Here is a 20,091-nt window from a genome sequence, read left to right on the forward strand (position 1 = left end):
TATATTTGATTTCTTTTCTTCAAAATTTTGGTGAACGTTTAAAAAATAAATGGCTGAGAATCCTTCCGAATCCCAGCCTGCCGATGTCATTAAACAATCTAACAGGATTCTGCAGCTCGCCAGAGAGCAGATGAAGAAGGGTGGAAGTTATCTTTCGGATTTGCAAAATAGTAGACCCGAATCTCAAATCGCCGTTCCTTATTTGCAAACTCCAGAAGATGCCCAAGCCCCTCCAAGTCCCACAAAGCCAAGTGGTGCAGATGCAACTATCCAAGAGAGATTAAAAGCTCTCATGGCACAAAAATTAAAATCAGATTTAAGTACAACAACACTACAAATTCAAAAACCAACTACTCCAACTGAAATTGCTGAAGAACAAGTTCAGGAGCAAGAAGATCAAAAAATCGAAGCAAAACCTTTAGTAAAAGAAGTAGTCGTTATTACAGATGAAATCGCACCAACAGATCAGAAGTTTTTGGCTCTTGCTACAGAGCAATATCCATTACAACAAGATAATGTTCAATTTGTACCTCAAAATAAAGCAGAAGAAGGTTTTTGGATTCCAGATTTACCTCTATGCAAACCATGTAATGTAACTAGATTAGAGAACAGATGCTTATGGGCTGATGCCAATAGACAACAATTTTTTGAAGCAGATGGTCATATTCGTGCTGATACGCCTACTGTCATCCAAATTCCACCACCATTCCCAATAGATCCACCCAGTCATGATGGTGCTGGTCTTTTGATGTTTCATGCAGCACAAAATGAAGAAATAGTCGATGCTGATATTGCAAGGAAATTAATATTAGAAATTCGTAGTGTTCATTTTCTCATTCACTCTCTTTCCTCACCGGAGGATATTTTGTCGTTCCGTCTTAACATGGCTTACAAGGCATATCAAGAAAATTTATCTGCAAACAAAAGACAGCTTTTCCAGAAAAGACAACATGCCCTCTTAAAAGAGCTTGATAACGAAAAGGAAGATGCAAAGAAAATTGTCATCATTCAGAAATTACTTCAAAGTTTCGACGATTACGATAATGAAGGCAGTCTTCAAGGCAGTTTGCGTGATGAACTTATTCGTATTAGTCATGATCTTAAAGATTCTCGTGCAAACTATACTTCTACAAATACTTTACTTAGATGGCAGAAAGCAAACCCAACAGAAGAAGAAGTTGAACGCGAAAAGAAGATTCTAAATAAGGAAATTGAAACAAGAGCACGTTTAACAATTCAACTTGCTGAATTACTCGGAGAGCCAAAGCTTGATATCAAGCAAGTCCAAGAAGAAATCATTGCCAAGCGTAAAAACTTATATCTCAGAAACCCAGGTGATCCAAAATGGTTTGCAGTTTTCTCATCGGACGCTGCAATTACTCCAAATGATCAAGTTCCAGCAGAAGAACAGCAGAGAAGATCAGATATTCAAAATACTCAAACATCAGTAAGAATTATAATTCCAAATCAGAGTGTTTTCAACACTCAATATGCAAAATTAACTTCTAATTTTGAATCATTAATCAATAAGCAGTTCGAAATACAGACAACAAGACTTCCATCATCAATTATTCTTGAAGTTTGGGAGATGGATACAAAGAAAAAAGAAAGAGCTGTTGCCAGAGTTTCAATTCCTGTTTATGTTGGTACTCCACCTGAATTTTTCTCATATGAATTCTCATCCGACTTCCAGCTTCCTAATGGAAATCTCATTACTGGTACTGTTGAAGCCAGAATCTACATCAAACCAGAAGAAAATGAAAAGATTTTGGTTTCCATTCCAGATCAGAACGCAAGAACTAAGAAGAGATTGCTTGGAGATCCTTCCCAATTCATTTCTGCCCCTAGATATGAAGACGATGCAAAGTCATTTGATCCAAATGATCCTTATGTTGTTGCTAACCTTGCTACGATTGCCTCTAGACATGCAAAAGAAAGAGTTAACAATAATTTCAGACTGGATTCCGCAGCAAATGCTGTTTGTTTGAGCTCATTTGTTCCTGCATCAGTTAATTTCCAAGCTAAACTTCGTATACAACAGATGATAGATGAAAAGAAGAGGAAAGAAATGATGGAGAAGAAGAGCAAAACAGTTCCTGATGATTACATTGAGCATGTCAAAGATAAGGAAGATGTCCAAACAGCTGTTGTCAAACCACAACTCCAATATACAGATATTGTCAAAGAAGCGCCAATGCCTACATTGCCATCTCTTCTTGCTGCAATCCTCGCAAGATTCTTCATGTTCAGACCACTCAAACCAATCAGAAAGGAACGTGTTCCATCATCAAATATCCAGCAGTACTCAAAGATCATTATTCACATTATCAGAACGTCAACTGTTCCTCAGAGAGTTGTCATTGGAACAGGTCCTGGCACAGAAAGCAGTCTTGTTTATTCAAGTGCAACAGAACAAACATCTGCTTGTTTTGCTCGTGTCACCTACGATGGAACAGTCAAAGAAACAGATGTAATTACTGGTGCAGCACCAGAATGGAACCAAAGATTCCAATTTGCTGTTGCAAAGAATGCAAACGAAACTCCAACAATCTCAGATTTGCAGCAGAAAGACATCAGAATCGATCTCTTCGATAAGATTTCATTCCAAGTCATTGAAGATGATCGTGAACAACAGACAACACACCAAGTTACAGAAAACAGAAGTCTTGCATCAATCACATTCCCTGTCGAAGCAATTTGGGCCAGTGGAAAAGTTGATGGCATCATAACACTTAATACTCCACCATTTATTCTTGGCTACAAGAACGAAAATGGTGATATGCAGATGAAAGTCTTCTTCACAATCGATCCTCCAATGAAGTTCTCTCCTCTTGTCACAGGAAAGGATTCTGCCGAAACAACACAAATCACAGAAAGAGCTGAAAGATGGATGAAAACAATGTTAGAAAATGAAATAACAAGACCAAGATATTTGTCTCTTTTGACACATCCAAAGAACTACAAACCATTCCTTATTTGTAGAATGATCATGAGACAGAATCCTCCTGAGGAAATGATGAACAAATCACCACAAGAACTCGCAAGATTTGTTTCATTGATTCCAAATCTTTCTGATAACAAAGTCTATGGAATTATCGGAGATTTGTGGAATACTTCTCAGCAATTCTTGAACTTGAATGCAGGTGATGAAGAAGAACACGCATCTTTGCTTTGCAACTATTTCAAGTACAAAGATATCAATGCTTTCTTAGTTTTCGGTTACACAATTGATAACGGCAGAACAATCTATGTTTTGACAAAGAACGGAAGCTCAGGAAATATGACACTTTGGGATCCAAATACAGGAAGATCATTCCCAACAACATCTTCTGCTTGTCCGATGTATTCTGTTGGTTGCGTTGCCAATGAATCAAATGTCTGGGCAAACATTCAAGCAACCCCAGAACCATGGAAACTCAAATGGAATTTCCAAGCAACATCAGATTGGCATCCTTTCTGGCCAGAGAACGGAGATCTTCCACCATTCGATTCTCCTCAAGAGCAACATCTTAACTATTCAAAGCAGTTGTCGAGAGAAGATATCGATGTTCTTCAGGCTCAGATAGAATCAGATATCAGAGCTTGCGTTGAAAGATTGCGTGAATCATCACAAAGATCATTATGGAATACATCTTTGATTGGTACTCAGTTAGAGCGCGCTTTAGAGTTATGTGAAATATCTGCTTCAACAGGAACACAACAGAGAGAATTTGAAAATATTAATATGCAAATTAAAAATGACTTCCCACTTATTAGAGTATTTGGTACCCCATTCTGCTTGCCTTTTACAGATAAGAAATGCATTGGAAAAGAAGTAACGGATGAAATTATAGCTAGAGAAGTATATAAGACTGAAAAGAAGAATATAGAATTTGCTGTTAAAGTTAAGATCTTCCCTTATCCAAATGGAAGAGCTGCTGTGTGGGTTTTCTTTGCGATATTAGAGAATATCAGACCAGGAGCGCACAGATTGTAATTTTGTATATTTTATATATGGCTTTATTTTTTATATTTTAATAAATATTTCTTGTAATTTTTAATGTTAATTGATAATTGTGTTTTTATTAAAGTTGATTCAATCATTATTACTTTAACCTCAAGTGCTCATACTGATCACAATGAAGCATAAGGCTTCTCGTACACATCTTCTGAAGTTTTAGTTATTTCGCAGTTTTTAAAGTTGTTTAAAGTGATTCTTTATCGTTATCTTATGCGCATGAGTGGAAAATATCTATAATAATTTACACCATTATGGACTACTATATGTTATTTGTATATTTTCCCTGCATGAAAATTGATTTATCACCAAAAACAGTGCGGAGTTGGAATTGAAAAAAGAAGTTTGCAGAATTGAGCCAAATATGCCTTAGGTTGCAAGTTTTACTCATAGAATTTGATTGGAATTAATCGATGGCAATTAGAATCATAAAATAATTCGAAAAATATCATATCTTAGTGTCGTATTCAGTGTACATAATTCATGATCACTGATTTTATATATAAAAAAAATAATAATAATTTTGATCTAACTCATTGGGGTCATTTTCCACATATGAAATACTATAACTTTTACCATAATGTATTATAGAATATTTTATATGGTTGGATGCTAATATATAACTTTTAAATTTTTAATGTCTGATCAAGACTTTTGTCAAGACAAATACAGTGAATTGAGAACTACCTACAAATACCATATCGATTCGTACATTAAATTGTATCAGTTAAAAACGGAAAAGGAAGAAGAATTAACCGAGATTTACAATATGATCAAAACAGAGTTGATTGATTCAAAGAAATATGTCCCAGAATATATTGTAAAAGAAATTTTGGGCATCATTCTGTATAATAACCGCTATGCAAACTCATATTTGAAACTTGCAAAATTCATTTGCGATGATTACCATGTAACGAAGGTAAAAGATATTCAAATTATTTCTAACTACTTGTTTTATAAAGAATATGGAATTAAATTAGACATAACTCGTGATTTTGAAGAAATTAAATTAGAAGGTCTCGAAATTCATTTAGAAAATACGATTTACAGATCAATTATGTATAATGACAAAGAAAAATTCATTATATATATAGAAAATGACGAATTTGATGAAAATCAAAAACTTGTCAGTGTTTTATATCCACATTCTAAGAAAGGATATTCATTACTTGAATTATGCTGTTACCATGGAGCAGTTGATTGTTTCAAGTTATTAAGAACAAAATTTGACTCAGAAATAACTGAAAAATGTCTAAGATTATCATTTTTACGAGGAAACCCAGATATTATAAATGAATGCTTGAAGTATCAAAAGCCAGACAGAAAATGCATGAAATACGCAATCATTTCACACAACATTGATTTTGTTACATTCTTGATGAATGAGTACAATATAGATATTGATATAGGATCTTTAATAAATTATAATAATCTTGATTTATTTTTAGTTTATTTCGATCAAAATAATGATATTAACCAATGTTTTGTTTATTCAGCAATGTTTAATATTCCATCGCTTTGGAATTATTTCCTTTCACATGGTGTAAATATCAATACAAAAGATCAAGATGGAAGAACAGCTCTTCATTATGCAGCATATAATAATTGTAAAGAAACAATCGAACTTCTTATTTTGAATGGTGCAAATGTCAATGAAAAAGATAAAGATAGAATTTCTGTTCTTCATTATGCATCTAAAAATAATAGTAAAGAAATAACAGAACTTCTTATTTTGAATGGTGCAAATGTCAATGAAAAAGATAAAGATGGAAGAACAGCTCTTCATTATGGAGCTAAAAATAATAGTAAAGAAACGATCGAACTTCTTATTTCGCATGGTGCAAATATAAATGAAAAAGATAAAGATGGGAGAACAGCTCTTCATTATGCAGCATATAATAATTGTAAAGAAACGATCGAACTTCTTATTTCGCATGGTGCAAATGTCAATGAAAAAGATGAATATAGACAAACCGCTCTTCATCATGCAGCATATAATAATTGTAAAGAAACAACTGAACTTCTTATTTCGCATGATGCAAATGTCAATGAAAAAGATAAAGATGGGAGAACAGCTCTTCATTGTGGAGCTAAAAATAATAGTAAAGAAACGATCGAACTTCTTATTTCGCATGGTGCAAATGTCAATGAAAAAGATCAAGATGAAGCTTCCGCTCTTCATCATGCAGTATTAAATAATTGTAAAGAAACAACAGAACTTCTTATTTTGAATGGTGCAAATGTCAATGAAAAAGATAAAGATGGAAGAACAGCTCTTCATCATGCAGCATATAATAATTGTAAAGAAATAGCTGAACTTCTTATTTCCAATGGTGTAAATGTCAGTGAAAAAGATAAAGATGGAAGAACAGCTCTTCATTATGGAGCTAAAAATAATAGTAAAGAAACGATCGAACTTCTTATTTCGCATGGTGCAAATGTCAATGAAAAAGATAAAGATGGGAGAACAGCTCTTCATTATGGAGCTAAAAATAATAGTAAAGAAACGATCGAACTTCTTATTTCGCATGGTGCAAATGTCAATGAAAAAGATAAAGATGGGAGAACAGCTCTTCATTATGGAGCTAAAAATAATAGTAAAGAAACGATCGAACTTCTTATTTCGCATGGTGCAAATATAAATGAAAAAGATAAATATGAAAACACCGCTCTGCATTATGCAGCATATAATAATTGTAAAGAAACAATCGAACTTCTTATTTCCAATGGTATAAATATCAATGAAAAAGATGAATATAGACAAACCGCTCTTCATCATGCAGCATATAATAATTGTAAAGAAACAACTGAACTTCTTATTTCCAATGGTGTAAATGTCAGTGAAAAAGATAAAGATGGAAGAACAGCTCTTCATTATGGAGCTAAAAATAATAGTAAAGAAACGATCGAACTTCTTATTTCGCATGGTGCAAATGTCAATGAAAAAGATAAAGATGGGAGAACAGCTCTTCATTATGGAGCTAAAAATAATAGTAAAGAAACGATCGAACTTCTTATTTCGCATGGTGCAAATGTCAATGAAAAAGATAAAGATGGGAGAACAGCTCTTCATTATGGAGCTAAAAATAATAGTAAAGAAACGATCGAACTTCTTATTTCGCATGGTGCAAATATAAATGAAAAAGATAAATATGAAAACACCGCTCTGCATTATGCAGCATATAATAATTGTAAAGAAACAATCGAACTTCTTATTTCCAATGGTATAAATATCAATGAAAAAGATGAATATAGACAAACCGCTCTTCATCATGCAGCATATAATAATTGTAAAGAAACAACTGAACTTCTTATTTCCAATGGTGTAAATGTCAGTGAAAAAGATAAAGATGGAAGAACAGCTCTTCATTATGGAGCTAAAAATAATAGTAAAGAAACGATCGAACTTCTTATTTCGCATGGTGCAAATGTCAATGAAAAAGATAAAGATGGGAGAACAGCTCTTCATTATGGAGCTAAAAATAATAGTAAAGAAACGATCGAACTTCTTATTTCGCATGGTGCAAATGTCAATGAAAAAGATAAAGATGGGAGAACAGCTCTTCATTATGGAGCTAAAAATAATAGTAAAGAAACGATCGAACTTCTTATTTCGCATGGTGCAAAAATCAATGAAAAAGTTCACCACTAGCTAAATTCTTGCACATACATGTATTGTTCACATAGTATACTATCTACTTCTATTGATTTTAAGTGTATATATTGAATATTGGTTAAATCTCTTTAAAGCAGAAGTCAACGTCTCTTTTCATCAAAATAGTTCATATGCTATTACTATTCTAATGCAACGCATATGATATGGTTTATTCATAATGTTATTCAAGAAAAACGTGTAAATAAGTTTATCGGCAACTTTACGTGTATTTCATTGCAAAAATGATGCAATATATATTTGGTTATTAGTAGTATAGATTTCATAAATATGCCAATCGGAGCTGAAATCCGTATTTTTTATAACCTCAATGATGAAAAATAATAAATCATATGTTCTGCTATGCATCAGCAATATCCATATATTTTGACACATATTGGAGGAATTTAGGATAATAAAAGTGACACAAGAGGAAAAAACTAAAATAGAATGTTGAAACTTATTAAAGTATATATTTGATATATAAGTATAAATAAAGCTTTGTGTATTCTAATTTTCAAAAATTAGGCAAAATATCATTTTTTTATAATCAAATACTAGGAAAATTATACTTTGTATATACTAAGCAATAATTAATGATGCTTAGACTCGCGTTGATTCAGCTTCATAACATCCGGAGACAAAATTTTCTTATTCAATTTGTCATGTATAACCGCTAAATTTCAGGAGCCAAAATTAGAAATATGAGTAATAGGAAACCTAACAAACAACAAAAGTCAGGTTTAAGTAAGAAGGAAGAGGCGAAGAAGCAGAAGGAATTAGAAGAATTCAACAAAGAACTCGAAGATACTGTTGCATTCGTTCTTTGCCATCCATTTGCTTGCACAATGTCTCCAATTAACGGAGAATTACCACCATGCTTATTCCCATTATGTAATGCACCAGTTTTGCTATATGTTCTTAACTGGTTGAACTCAAATGGTCTCGAAAAAATTTATATTCTTTGCAGAACCAACGATAAAGAACAAATACAGAAAGTTACATCCTTGTGTTCATCAAGAATGTTGATCCAAGGCATTGAAATTGTTGATACAATGGAACCAGCCAATAATGTTGGTGATTGCATGAGAATTATTGATAAGTGGAACCAACAGTACAACGCATTCAAGCACTGTGTTGTTGTTCCAGGTACTTTAGTTACCAATGTTCCTCTAAAGACCGTTATTCATAGACACATTAATGATATTATTGTAGCCAAAGAGAAAAAGGACGAGATGCAGCTTGTCGCAACTTGTGTATTCACACAAGGCAACTACAATACCTATAATGTCATGGAAAGCGAGCAACACTCGATTTTACAAATTGGCTCAACAGCTGAATTTGAATTCAACTTTGGCAGGTCACCACTGCAAATCAATCTTACCAAGGGCTTTTTCAAGAAGGTATCGCGTTACCATATTCTTACAAATCTTCATGATGCTCATGTTTACGTCTGCACAGCCCAGATGTTCCCAGATTTCGGTGAACAATTCGACTGGAAGAATTTCTGCGACGATTGCATCCCAACACAGATCGATGTTATGGAATTAACAAAGCATGTTACTCATATCTTTTACTGCAAGGAATCATTCGCCAAAACAATCGACGATCTTCCAGACTACATCGATACATCACTCGCCATGCTTCACCGTTGGCTCTATCCTCTTACAGTTGAAATGAATTTCTTCCCACCATACGAAACAAAGTCCGCAATGGACGATGACTTCCCTATGGATGAAGAAGAAGAGATGGAGGATAAGTTTATCAAGAAGATCAGCTCAGATCTCCAAGATAACGAAGATCTTGCAAGATTCCTTCAAGAACCAGAAAACATCGAATCTACCGCATACAGAATTAAACGCGACCTTGTCTACCTCTACGAAAACGTCTTCCCAAGCCTTTCCGCCAAAGTTGGTCCATTGGTCGTAATCGGAAACAACACGAAAGTCGGCGACAACACAATAATTAAGAACTCTGTCATCGGTGCTAACTGTACGATCGGTAAAAACGTCAAAATTGAGAACTCAATTATTTGGGATGACGTTGTCATTGGCGATAACGTCAAAATTGATCAGTCATTGATTGCCTCCAAGTGTGTTCTCAGCGACGGCATCACCATCGACTACGGTTGCATCATCAGTTTCGGATGCACTGTCAAACGCGACATTCCTGAGTGCCGCCGCTTGACAACCTTCCAGGAATTGCTTCCTGATGGTCTTTTCCCAACAGAAGAGACAGACGTCACTCTTCCACCGGATGTTCCAAGTTGGCTTGGCAAATTCTGCGAGCAAAAGTTCGAAGATCCAATTGATTTGGGCGAAGACGAGAACTACACTGTCACAGAGTTCTTCCCGACACCAATGCACGAGATTCCTCTTCTCAGAATGGCCCAGGCGAGAGACAAACTTCCAATTGAGCCAGAAGACATTTTGCAGGCTTCTTATCCGGAAGAAGAGGAAGATCAGTTCGAAAACGAAGAAGAAGATGTCGAAAACGATGGAGAAGATAACGAAAACGAGAATGAGAAATGCGATGTTCCTATCAACGAAGAATTCCTCAAACTCGCACAGGAACTCATCAACCAAGCAATCACAAAAGACGGCGGACTTGACAACGTCAAAACAGAACTCGGCAGCCTCAAGATGAAGGAAGGAGCAATAGAATTGGACTGCGCAGTTGCATTGATCATTGCTGCAATTGACATGTCTAATGCAAATGAAGAAGATGACTTGCAGTCTGCTTTGGATAAGTTCGAGGACTTGCTCTTCAAGTACTTGGAGACAAGCGAGAACCAGGCAGATGTTCTCTACTGGTGGCAGTGGTACTGCGCTGTCGATTACAGCAACAGAAAGGAACTCTTCGTAGAAGTTGTGAAGAAACTCGTAGAAGATGACGTTGTACAAGAGGACGCATACGCAGACTGGAGAGATGGACAGGATGATTCTACTCCAACACAGCGCAAATTATATGATTCTTACATCGAATCATCGGAATAAAAAAAAAAATAAATTTTTTGATTCTTATATTATAAAACTTTATAAATAATTTTTTGATTATATAAATGTTGTTATTTATATGATTGAGAAAATTTAATATTATATATGTGTGGGAAACAATGACCGCTAAATTTATGAATTCAGATTAAATTCATAGATATGAAATGATACAACCACATTAGTAAATCTATTAGAAGAAAAGAATGTTCTGTTCCAGTTGTCGAAAACAATGTCTTCTAAGATTCTGGATGTATTTTATGCATGAATCTTTTATTTCTTCTAACAAATTATATGATTTGTTTGCTTAACAAATTAATATATTTGAGTAAATGTATTTTATGAAAATCATGAGGAAAATATACACAATGTATGTTTATGGAGCTTCTTAACATAAGTTATAGCTCAATCATATTAAAATAACTTTTATATATCGCTTTAATCAACGAACATTGAGAATATTTGAAAAGTAAGAACAATTGAAGATAGAAAGATTGATTTTCATGATACAAAATCTTTAAAATTTTTGCCTATTGAGCTTTCAAGCCGTGAGTTATGAATAAATATGTATATAGCATATCTAAAATTGTATTTTCATTACTTTATTAAAAAAAAAGAAAGATTTAATTTTATAAATTTCAGGATTTACATTTTTATAGAACTCAAATTACCATGAAGAGAAGTATTCACGATAAATGCAAATAAATCTTGCGCAGAAAGCCTCTAAATGGAAGATTGGCTTAGATCCCTGTTGCATTCTTGCTTCGTAGAAAGCCGCAGTTGATGCCACCTTCTCAACAAGGTTGGAATCTATTTGGTGGAGTATTCCGTGGACAATACGTCTCAGAATCTCTGTTGGAGGGACACAATGGACGAGAAGTTCGTAAAGGTGAACTCTGATCTCTTTGATTGTCTCTGTCTGTAATTTTCCTTCGATAAGGATCTGTACAAGCTCGTCTGTGTATCTTTCCCATTCTGGCAAAATACTTTGGACGCTTCCGCCTTTCTTTTGCATGGAAAGCATTTCTAGTAGGTTAATGGCACGGCGGAGATTTCCGATGGACTCATTAACAAGATCAGTAAGTTGTTCGTCTGAAATTTCGAAATTCTCTTTACTGGCGACTTCTTTAACAGCTGTAGCGATGTCGGCAGATGGTATACGTGGCGTTCTAATAACTAAGCAACGAGAACGGACTGGCTCGATGATTTGTGAAAGAGAATCAGCAATAAGAATAATTCTGCAGCTTTTTGCGTATTTTTCCATTGTACGACGTAAGGCTTGTTGTGCAAGCTTGGAAAGACGGTGAGCTTCGTTGATAACTACGACTTTGATTGAAAATCCACCAACAACTTGAGAAGCAGCGACATCTTTCAAAAAGTATGAGATGACATGGCGATCATTCATGCCAGCATCAGCTGGTGTGATTTCAATATGAAAATCTGATGATGTAACTTGAACTTCGATCTTTTTATCGCCTTCTTCAATTGTGCGGAAGCCAGATGCAAGGTGTGTAAGCTCTGCGTTGAAAAGTTTTCTGAGAAATGCTAATACGCGGGTCTTTTTGCCTGATCCTGGAGGTCCGCAGAATAATAAATGTGGAAAATCAAAAGATCCGCTAATACTTTTTAGTAATTCGTTTGCATTGGACTGAATAGTAAGATCATCCAAATTGTGTGGTCTGTGTTGGTCAATCCAAAGAGCACACATTAATTCTAAAACTAAAAAAACTGAACTTCCCTAAAAAAAATTATTTCGTCCGTTTCCCATTTTTTAAACTCTATAACTTTCTTTGTAGAAATAACATTACATGGCTTTACTAAATCCAAAATCTAAATAAATGGTGGCTTTCAAGTCAAGAAAATGAGAATTGAAAAATCTTTGTCATATTGAATGAAATTAAGCGAAAAATATATTCTATTCACTGCTATTTATCTATTTTCATTGTCAAAATGGTTGAATTTTTATGCAAATAATCAAATCCATGGAAAAATAAGAATAATAACTCTTTAGTATAAAAGCTGCTGTTTACTTGGATAAATTTGTTTGTTATGGAGAATTTAAGTTCTATGGAAGATATCATTGTCAACCCCTGAAATTCTTTAAGGCAATATGTTGTTTTGGAAACTGATATTCAATTCAACAAGCTCAAAAAGAGCGTGAATCTTTAACAACTTGTGATGTTTTATATAATTCGATTAGATATAATTGGAAACGCTACAGTTCTGCTTACAACGCATTATGTCTCATATTAAATACGTAAGAGTTTATTTTGCTCAAATTTGTCATTAGTTGTTTCTTGATGCCAATCAATATATCCTTGATTATTTCAGACAAAAAAAAGTTTATAAGAAGTTTACACCAGAATATATAATAGAATGAAGGCTCTTCAATATCCTGGGGTACTCAATTGCGAGTATGCATTCCTTTATACTGAATACCTGGATTGCAAATATAGTGATTAAATCAGGAAACATAGGAATACACGAATTGATAAATTCGAAAAATTAGGTGGAGATATAGAAAACGATATTGTATTTTGTCACAAGGCTGGAGAAATGCTCTGCAAAGTCCTTGTCGTCTCTCCTTTAGCAACTAACTTATGCTGCAAAGTTAGTTAGTATGGCTAAGTCGTGTACTGAGGCACTGCGCGCCTCCGTACACCACTTAACCTTAAATATTTACAAAACCAGTAACGTATATTTTACAACACAAACGACAACACTAACTTAACATTAAATATTTACAAACCGCCAACCACTAATGACTTCACTAATGTAAAAATAAACGTTCTCACTTACAAAAGTATTGCAACTCCTCCCATTGCTGTGCTTCACATAACAGCTCATAATCTTCTGACTCACTTTCTTCTTCATATAGGTCAAAATCACTGTCAAAATAAATGTTAGTAAGTTTTGACAAAGCTAATGAAACACGTTTACCGTTTGTATCGTATGCTTGTATAAACTTTCCATTCTTCATTCCTTCATAAACGCTCAAACTAACTTTACCCTTTCTCCCTCGTATCTGATAGAATGTATTTTCACGAGGAACGAAGAACAAATTCTTGAACTCATGACCGTTGTAGTTTGTTATCTCAATAGTTTTCGTCATTTATATAAAAATAAACTTAAAAATTAATGATATCACCACCCTCACACGTATGAAAACATAGCGCAAAAATAAATTTAGGGTAGAAGGGTAGATCTAACCTCATTTCTACCCTCATTTCTAACCTTGTTGAATTCATTGCTTTATAACTCTCTTCCTTTCTCCAACTCTTCTAACTTCTTTTAAGTTCAGCAATGTTGTCCTCATGAAGTTTAATCTTCCTTAATATACCTTCTCTATCTAATGGTTGCTTTATCTTTCTAAACTGAACTCTACCATCCTTCATAGTATGAATGTAAAAACCTTCTGGAATAGTTCCTGATTTAATGTATTCTACCAAAAACTTTTGTTTCATTGCTTCAGTGACTTTAGTCGTCATTTCAATCAAATAAAATTTTTAATATTAAATAAAAATAACGTTATTTTTTCAGTAAGGAAACGCAGGAGTTTTACGATTTATTTGAGGAGTAGGTTCTGGTTTAAATGTTGGAGTCGGTTTAGGAGTTGACTTTTGAACAGGAGTTTGTACTTCATAGGTTCAGGAGTCATTGAAGGTTTTGCTTGTGAAGGTGTTGGAGTTTGTTTAACTTCATACTTCAGTATTATTTACAACATTTGCTTTATTTCTTTTCAACATCATAACTGCTCCTGCTGTAGCTAGCAAACCTAGTGGGAGACCATATTTTATATAAGGACTTGACCAAATGCTATTTTTGACAGGAGCTGGTGGAACACCTAACCTTGGTGAGACTGCTCTTTGCCATTGTGCAGCTCGTAAGAAATATTCAATAGGTGCTCCATAATCGTTTGGTAAAGTTTGTTTCATAGATGGTGAAGGTTCGCGAGAGCTTGATGAAGAACTCATTTATAAGCTTAAAAAATAAACGTTCATCCTTTATTCCTCACTGTCGTCCGTGGCTAAGTTATAGTCATCTAATCTTATTATGGGAATGCCTGACTGTCTTACCTGAATGGCAAAGCAACAATCCTCATAAATCCAATAATGGCTTTGGTACGTTTTCAGTTGCTAGTTCAATAGGTCCTTTAAAAGACAATTTGTATGTTATTGAGCAGTAGATGTTTGACCTTGCTGGAAGCAAAAGTCCACTTCTGTTGGAAAACCACATAAGAAATGTGTGTTGTCATAGCTATCCCATTTATGTTCCACACTACCATCATCCACCAATGACCTCATAACATCTTCATTAAATCCTATCATATCATTGTTTGTATTGCAGGCGTTCGCAACCATTTCATAAAATACAGGTCCATATGATTTTTCAGGTTCTGCAGGCATATTTCCATAAGCTCCCATGGAAAGCTGAAGATATTTACTTAGGGTTCTCAAAATTAACATAATAGTTGTCTTTCTTTCTAAATAGTGCCCAATACTTTTAACATTAATAGGCGTATAAGCTGCTGTAAATGTTGCACTTGAACTATCTGTATTCTTTGAGAATGAACCGTCCATAGGAATCCAATCCATAACTTTAACAGGAAAACATAAAGCCTCGTTTGTATAATGTTCTAAAGTTCTGTATAAATGTTAGGGTCTAAAGAGAATGACTTTGGATGAATGAAACATTCATTAAAATCCATCTTTGTTCGAAATAGTTGCTGGTTTACAGTTGTAATAGTAACTGTTCCACTAGCTTCTACTGCCTTCGTTATCATAGTGAATGGTTCATTCCATGGAACAAATTATTTGTCGGTGGATTTGAATCTGAAGCAAATGCAACTTTAAGAGTTGGATTGAAAGCAATGATATCATTTACAGATATAGATGTGCATTGTAAGGCGTCGCTACTGAACTTTACTTTAAGCTGAATGTTTCCTGCAAAAGCTGGAATAAATCGAATAGCTTCTAATGGAAGGAATCTTCTAACAGGAATTCTTAAACGAAGCTTAAAATCAAATGATTTTCTGCTGTAATTGGACCACTAACAATTTGTCCTGTTCTGCATGTTCCCGAATGACTCCATACATCTTCATGTCGAGTCTTTGAGAAAACATCTACTTTCTTTATTTGTTCGGTAGTTTGTGAGTTTGAAGTTATATATGCTTCTTCTCTTGCGTTGTCTTGAGAATATACGATACGACCATTTGCAAGGATTTGATATCCAGCAACTGCATAGAAAGCGTCATCGAAACCAATCCAAAATCCTGGTGGGTTTGTTTTATTGGAACCTGAACCAATTTCTTTATCTACAATAAATTGACCTTCCATTTTATACGTAATGAATGTATTGTAAAGGTCCAACATATTTTCACCAGGAGGTGAGAGATTGAATGTTACCCATGTGTTATCTTTAGCAGTTCCAGGTTGTGATGGAATCTTTGCGTCAGAATATTTTCTATTAGTGTCACCAATTTGAACTGCATTGTCTATGATATCGAAATATGAGCGAATCTGATGAATATGCTTCTGCTGGAGTAAATTCGTTTAGCTGTTCGTTCTGCATGTATTTACTTCAGATAAAAAATATCTATTTACTTCATTATTCTCACTCTTCTTCTTGGCATTCGTGGGTGAAGTTGTTTCTTGACATTTTCAATGAACTGTACATTCTCTTTTGTCTCAACTTCTTTCACTGGTGGGTCAGGGTTCTTTGACTCGGTTTGTTTTTCAATGAAATTCACGAACTTTGCAATAAGCTCTTGGTTCGTTATTGAAAGTACATCTGGCTTCTTTCTTCTGGTTCTATTGACTTTTCAGTTTGAATAGAAGGCTTAACATGGGCTTCGTGGACTTCACCCTTGCCATACACCTTAATGTTGTCGCTTTCTGCATTCGCTAATGGAACCTTTCTTTTTCTTACGTATATTTTACACATCTTTACTCTGACTTACGTAATAGAAAGGATGTTGTATTCCTCTTGCGTCATTTAATATAATGAACTCTCGCTCTGATTTTGACAAGCTCATTTAACATCGGTTAAAGTTTAAATTTTGTTTTTTATCTGCAGTCAAATGACTCAGACAAGTCCTACGGACAAGACCCAGGGGGTCATAGATGTTGAAGCATTGAAGAAAGAAATTCGTGAGCAAATTTATATCCGAACTGAAGGAACAAAACAAGAACAAAAGCCAGAGAGACCAAAGAGAAAACTTAGTGAAAAACAACTTGCTGCATTAGCTGCTGAAAGACAAAAGAACCCACGTTTGCTGGCGAAGAAAGCTAGAGAAGAAGCTGAAGCAAAAGCTAAAGAAGCTGAAGCAAAGAAAGAGTAAATGGTTTATTTTTATCCGAATTAAATGTATAGACAAATACCTTTAACTGTTGCGTTCAGTAGTGAAAACCCTGACGTCAAAATAAAGGGAACAGAGTAACGTTTAAGTTTCCAACAGACTGGATTGTGAACATAAATGAAGAGAAGTACATTGGCATAACAAATATGTATATAACACGTGCTTTCAGAAAGGTTGACTTTATACTTCAAGTCGAGATAGAAAATGACGAACAGTCTTTAAGCGCCCAAAACATTCACATATACAAATACTTTAAGACGATACAACATTGTTGCAATGTATGATTTCATTTAATGAGATGTTCGAGAAAAAGTTCAACATTGAAGTACAAACTTTACAGCCTTTACGTGAGTTTCTTGCACAACTGAAAGAAGAAGGTAGTCAGCCACAACTTATAGACTTTCATTATGAATTTAATGAAAATGAAGATGGAACTCATGACTGTCAGTTTTGTTATATATTCACCATTCAATGAAGTAGCTAAAGAGAAGAAAATCCATTACGTATAAGGTTTCAAATCTCTGAACCCAATGAAGATTTCAAGAATGTTTTCAATTATGATGCAATGCTTCCGAGGAAAAATGAATTTTCAAAGATTGTAACACCTGGCATTTGGGATAGAAAGCAAGCTATATTATATTCAAACTTAAGTAAGGGAGTTGAAAATGAGTTCATTGGTCATACAAGAACTTCACACTTCCTAACCCTAAATACTATAAATTAACTGGCTTCAATCGTGAGTTTTGGATAGACATGTTCTCCACTCATGACCATAACTGCCCAGTGTTCTTACCTCCAGACCATAAGGACTGTCTCTACATTGAAGCACAACTCTTAAACTCTACATCGCAGTATTGTAAATGACCACATGGGCTTCGCCCTTGCCGCTAGTTTTATTTTTATCACGAATGACCTCATTGCTGACAAAAAATAAATGACCTCATTATTTTTCTCATTCATGACCTCAGAACTTAAGCTTTCTTATGAATGAAGTCTTAGTCTGAATAGAAAAGTTAAACTTCTCTTCAAAGCAAGGTTGACATGACTTACATAAGTCAAATCCAATCTCTTGACCGTCATAAAGTGCTTGGTAAAGTTTCATTAAACTGAACTCAGAGTCTTTGTCATATGTTCCTTGCGGAACCATTAAACCTTTATCTTCATCATAGAAACACTGAACAGAGTCAGGAAACATTTCATTAGCGGTTAAAGCAATAACATCTTGCTTCACGCCTTTCATTCTGCAGTGAATGCAACTTCATTTAAATCATTCGTGAGTAAGTCTATGTAAGTCTTCTTTCCACAAAATATTGACTTGTATGCTAAACTTTGTTTTCCAGGTGTGATTTCTGCAAAGTCGCTATGAAATTGACCAAGGTTTTTACCAATGAGAACTCTTCCATAACGTTCTTCAACTCTTCAGCTAAACGAGGGATATCTTCATTGTAAGATGCATACTGTCGTATCGCTATAAAAGATGTCCATTCCTAAGTCCTCAGCAGTACAGAATACTTCACACATTATTCTCTTCGACATAGATAGAATATTAACACCAAGTGGACAGAAGTTAAAGTGTCTGCAAATGCTTTTCGTTAGCTTGAAAATAGTTTTATCTGAACCATCCAAACCTTCGAACTTCACTATATGGTTGTAGTTTTCTGATGGCATATCTTATAGCATCTTTGTCATTTACTATGGTTATTTTTGACTCAATAGGAGATAGAATAGTTTTGCCATAAATACTGTTCAGAATGAGCTTTATATTTTCTTGCAAAGGATTCCTTCTTTCTTATACTTTAACCTTAACTCAAACAACTTCTTTACTTCATCTCTTATTCTAATATCTCTGTTTCCATCGTAATAGTATCCTTGCAACACTTCACATTTGACACCTTGATATTTTATGAGGTCTTGTAATGTTATATGGTAACATACATGAGACAGCAAGTGTTTGAACTTCTGGGAACGTTAAGTTCTGGATTTAGTTCAGGGTCACAAACTATTAAAGGAAAGTGTCTATGTATTCCAATCTCTGTTATCTTAATGAGAACAAAGAAGCCAGACATAAACTTTTCACCAATGGGTTCCTTTTGGTCATCATCGAATAAATGTCTCATGAGATACTCTGTGCTTAACATCTCATCTTCAATACTTTTGGAATTCCTTCTAAAGTATACAATCTTGCAATTGCTGATGGATATAATGAAACAGCGTCGAAGTCAGCAATGAGTTTCTTTTCGCTCTTTTGTTTCATGTTATCTGACAGCATACATCTTCACCTTGAATGCATCTCGAAATAAATTCTCTTGGTTTATTTGAGAGGTCATATAAATTTCCATTCGGGAAGTACACTCTGTTCTCAAATAATTTGTTAGCAATTGAACAAATACTAACGTAGTCATAAACGTTTAAATCAAATTCTTTCAATATGTCATTGCGGAACTTAACAAAACCTTCTCTTAAAATTCTTACATCTTGTTTCAATAAAATGTGCTAACTTTTCTAAGTCGAAGTGGTTCTCATCTATTCTGCAACCTTTGATGGAATCTATGTTTTTCATGAATGTATCTGCATCCCGGATAAACTTACATGCTTCAGAAATGACACCAGTTCTGTTGTCATTTGCTAATAAAGTACTGCTGTAGTAGTTATATGGAAATACTTCTTTCGGTCTGTTTGTAAGTTAAACATAGCAGGAAATAGTTTAAGCTTCTTATTTATAACACTGTAAGAGTCTTTTATAATAATTGCCTTTCCTTATATAAGCCAGTTATTTGCATTGTTCGTGAACCTTTAATGATGGGAGTTCCTTTCACTTCTGTCATGTGTCTTAAGATGAAGTTTATATCATAACTGAGGTTATGGAATATTATTAAACTCTTGTCAGGAGTCGTTCCAAAAATTCTGTTGCACAGTCTTGACCCCAAATGCTTTCACTCACTGAACAATCTTCACTGTCGTAACATATGTTAAAAGCTTTATGAAAGCCATCGGTACTACACCAAAGTCAGCAAAGAAAACGTGCTCAGGAATGAACTTGCACTTATTTTTATTTACTTCTTTTGACTCGGCTTTCTTCTTCAGTTGTACA

At 34.5% G+C, this 20,091-nt stretch overlaps 3 protein-coding genes and 2 pseudogenes across 5 annotated transcripts, besides 1 other annotated feature; 3 read left to right on the forward strand and 2 right to left on the reverse strand.

Annotated features, from left to right (window-relative positions):
* Window positions 1-49: 49 nt before the first annotated feature.
* On the forward strand, window positions 50-4,034 carry TVAGG3_0952200 (centrosomal protein-related family; the record flags this gene model as incomplete). Its single annotated transcript, XM_001323379.2, has 1 exon — window positions 50-3,976. The coding sequence occupies one exon, from the start codon at window positions 50-52 to the stop codon at window positions 3,974-3,976; it is 3,927 nt and encodes a 1,308-aa protein (XP_001323414.1).
* Window positions 4,035-6,567: 2,533 nt separating this feature from the next.
* TVAGG3_0952210 lies at window positions 6,568-7,486 on the forward strand (annotated as a pseudogene). Its single transcript has one exon — window positions 6,568-7,484. A coding segment is annotated over exon 1 (917 nt).
* An 839-nt stretch (window positions 7,487-8,325) lies between these two features.
* On the forward strand, window positions 8,326-10,647 carry TVAGG3_0952220 (translation initiation factor eIF-2b subunit epsilon family; the record flags this gene model as incomplete). The annotated part of the gene is made up of 1 exon (XM_001323377.1): window positions 8,354-10,645. One exon carries the CDS (start codon window positions 8,354-8,356, stop codon window positions 10,643-10,645), a length of 2,292 nt encoding a protein of 763 aa, XP_001323412.1.
* Window positions 10,648-11,275: 628 nt separating this feature from the next.
* On the reverse strand, window positions 11,276-12,380 carry TVAGG3_0952230 (DNA replication; the record flags this gene model as incomplete). The annotated part of the gene is made up of 1 exon (XM_001323376.2): window positions 11,310-12,350. One exon carries the CDS (start codon window positions 12,348-12,350, stop codon window positions 11,310-11,312), a length of 1,041 nt encoding a protein of 346 aa, XP_001323411.1.
* Window positions 12,381-13,320: 940 nt separating this feature from the next.
* Window positions 13,321-20,091: part of a mobile genetic element that runs on past the window's edge.
* TVAGG3_0952250 lies at window positions 19,078-19,691 on the reverse strand (annotated as a pseudogene). Its single transcript has one exon. A coding segment is annotated over exon 1 (614 nt).

The sequence above is a fragment of the Trichomonas vaginalis genome, chromosome I (genome assembly GCF_026262505.1).
Source record: "Trichomonas vaginalis G3 chromosome I, whole genome shotgun sequence".
NCBI lineage: Eukaryota > Parabasalia > Trichomonadida > Trichomonadidae > Trichomonas > Trichomonas vaginalis.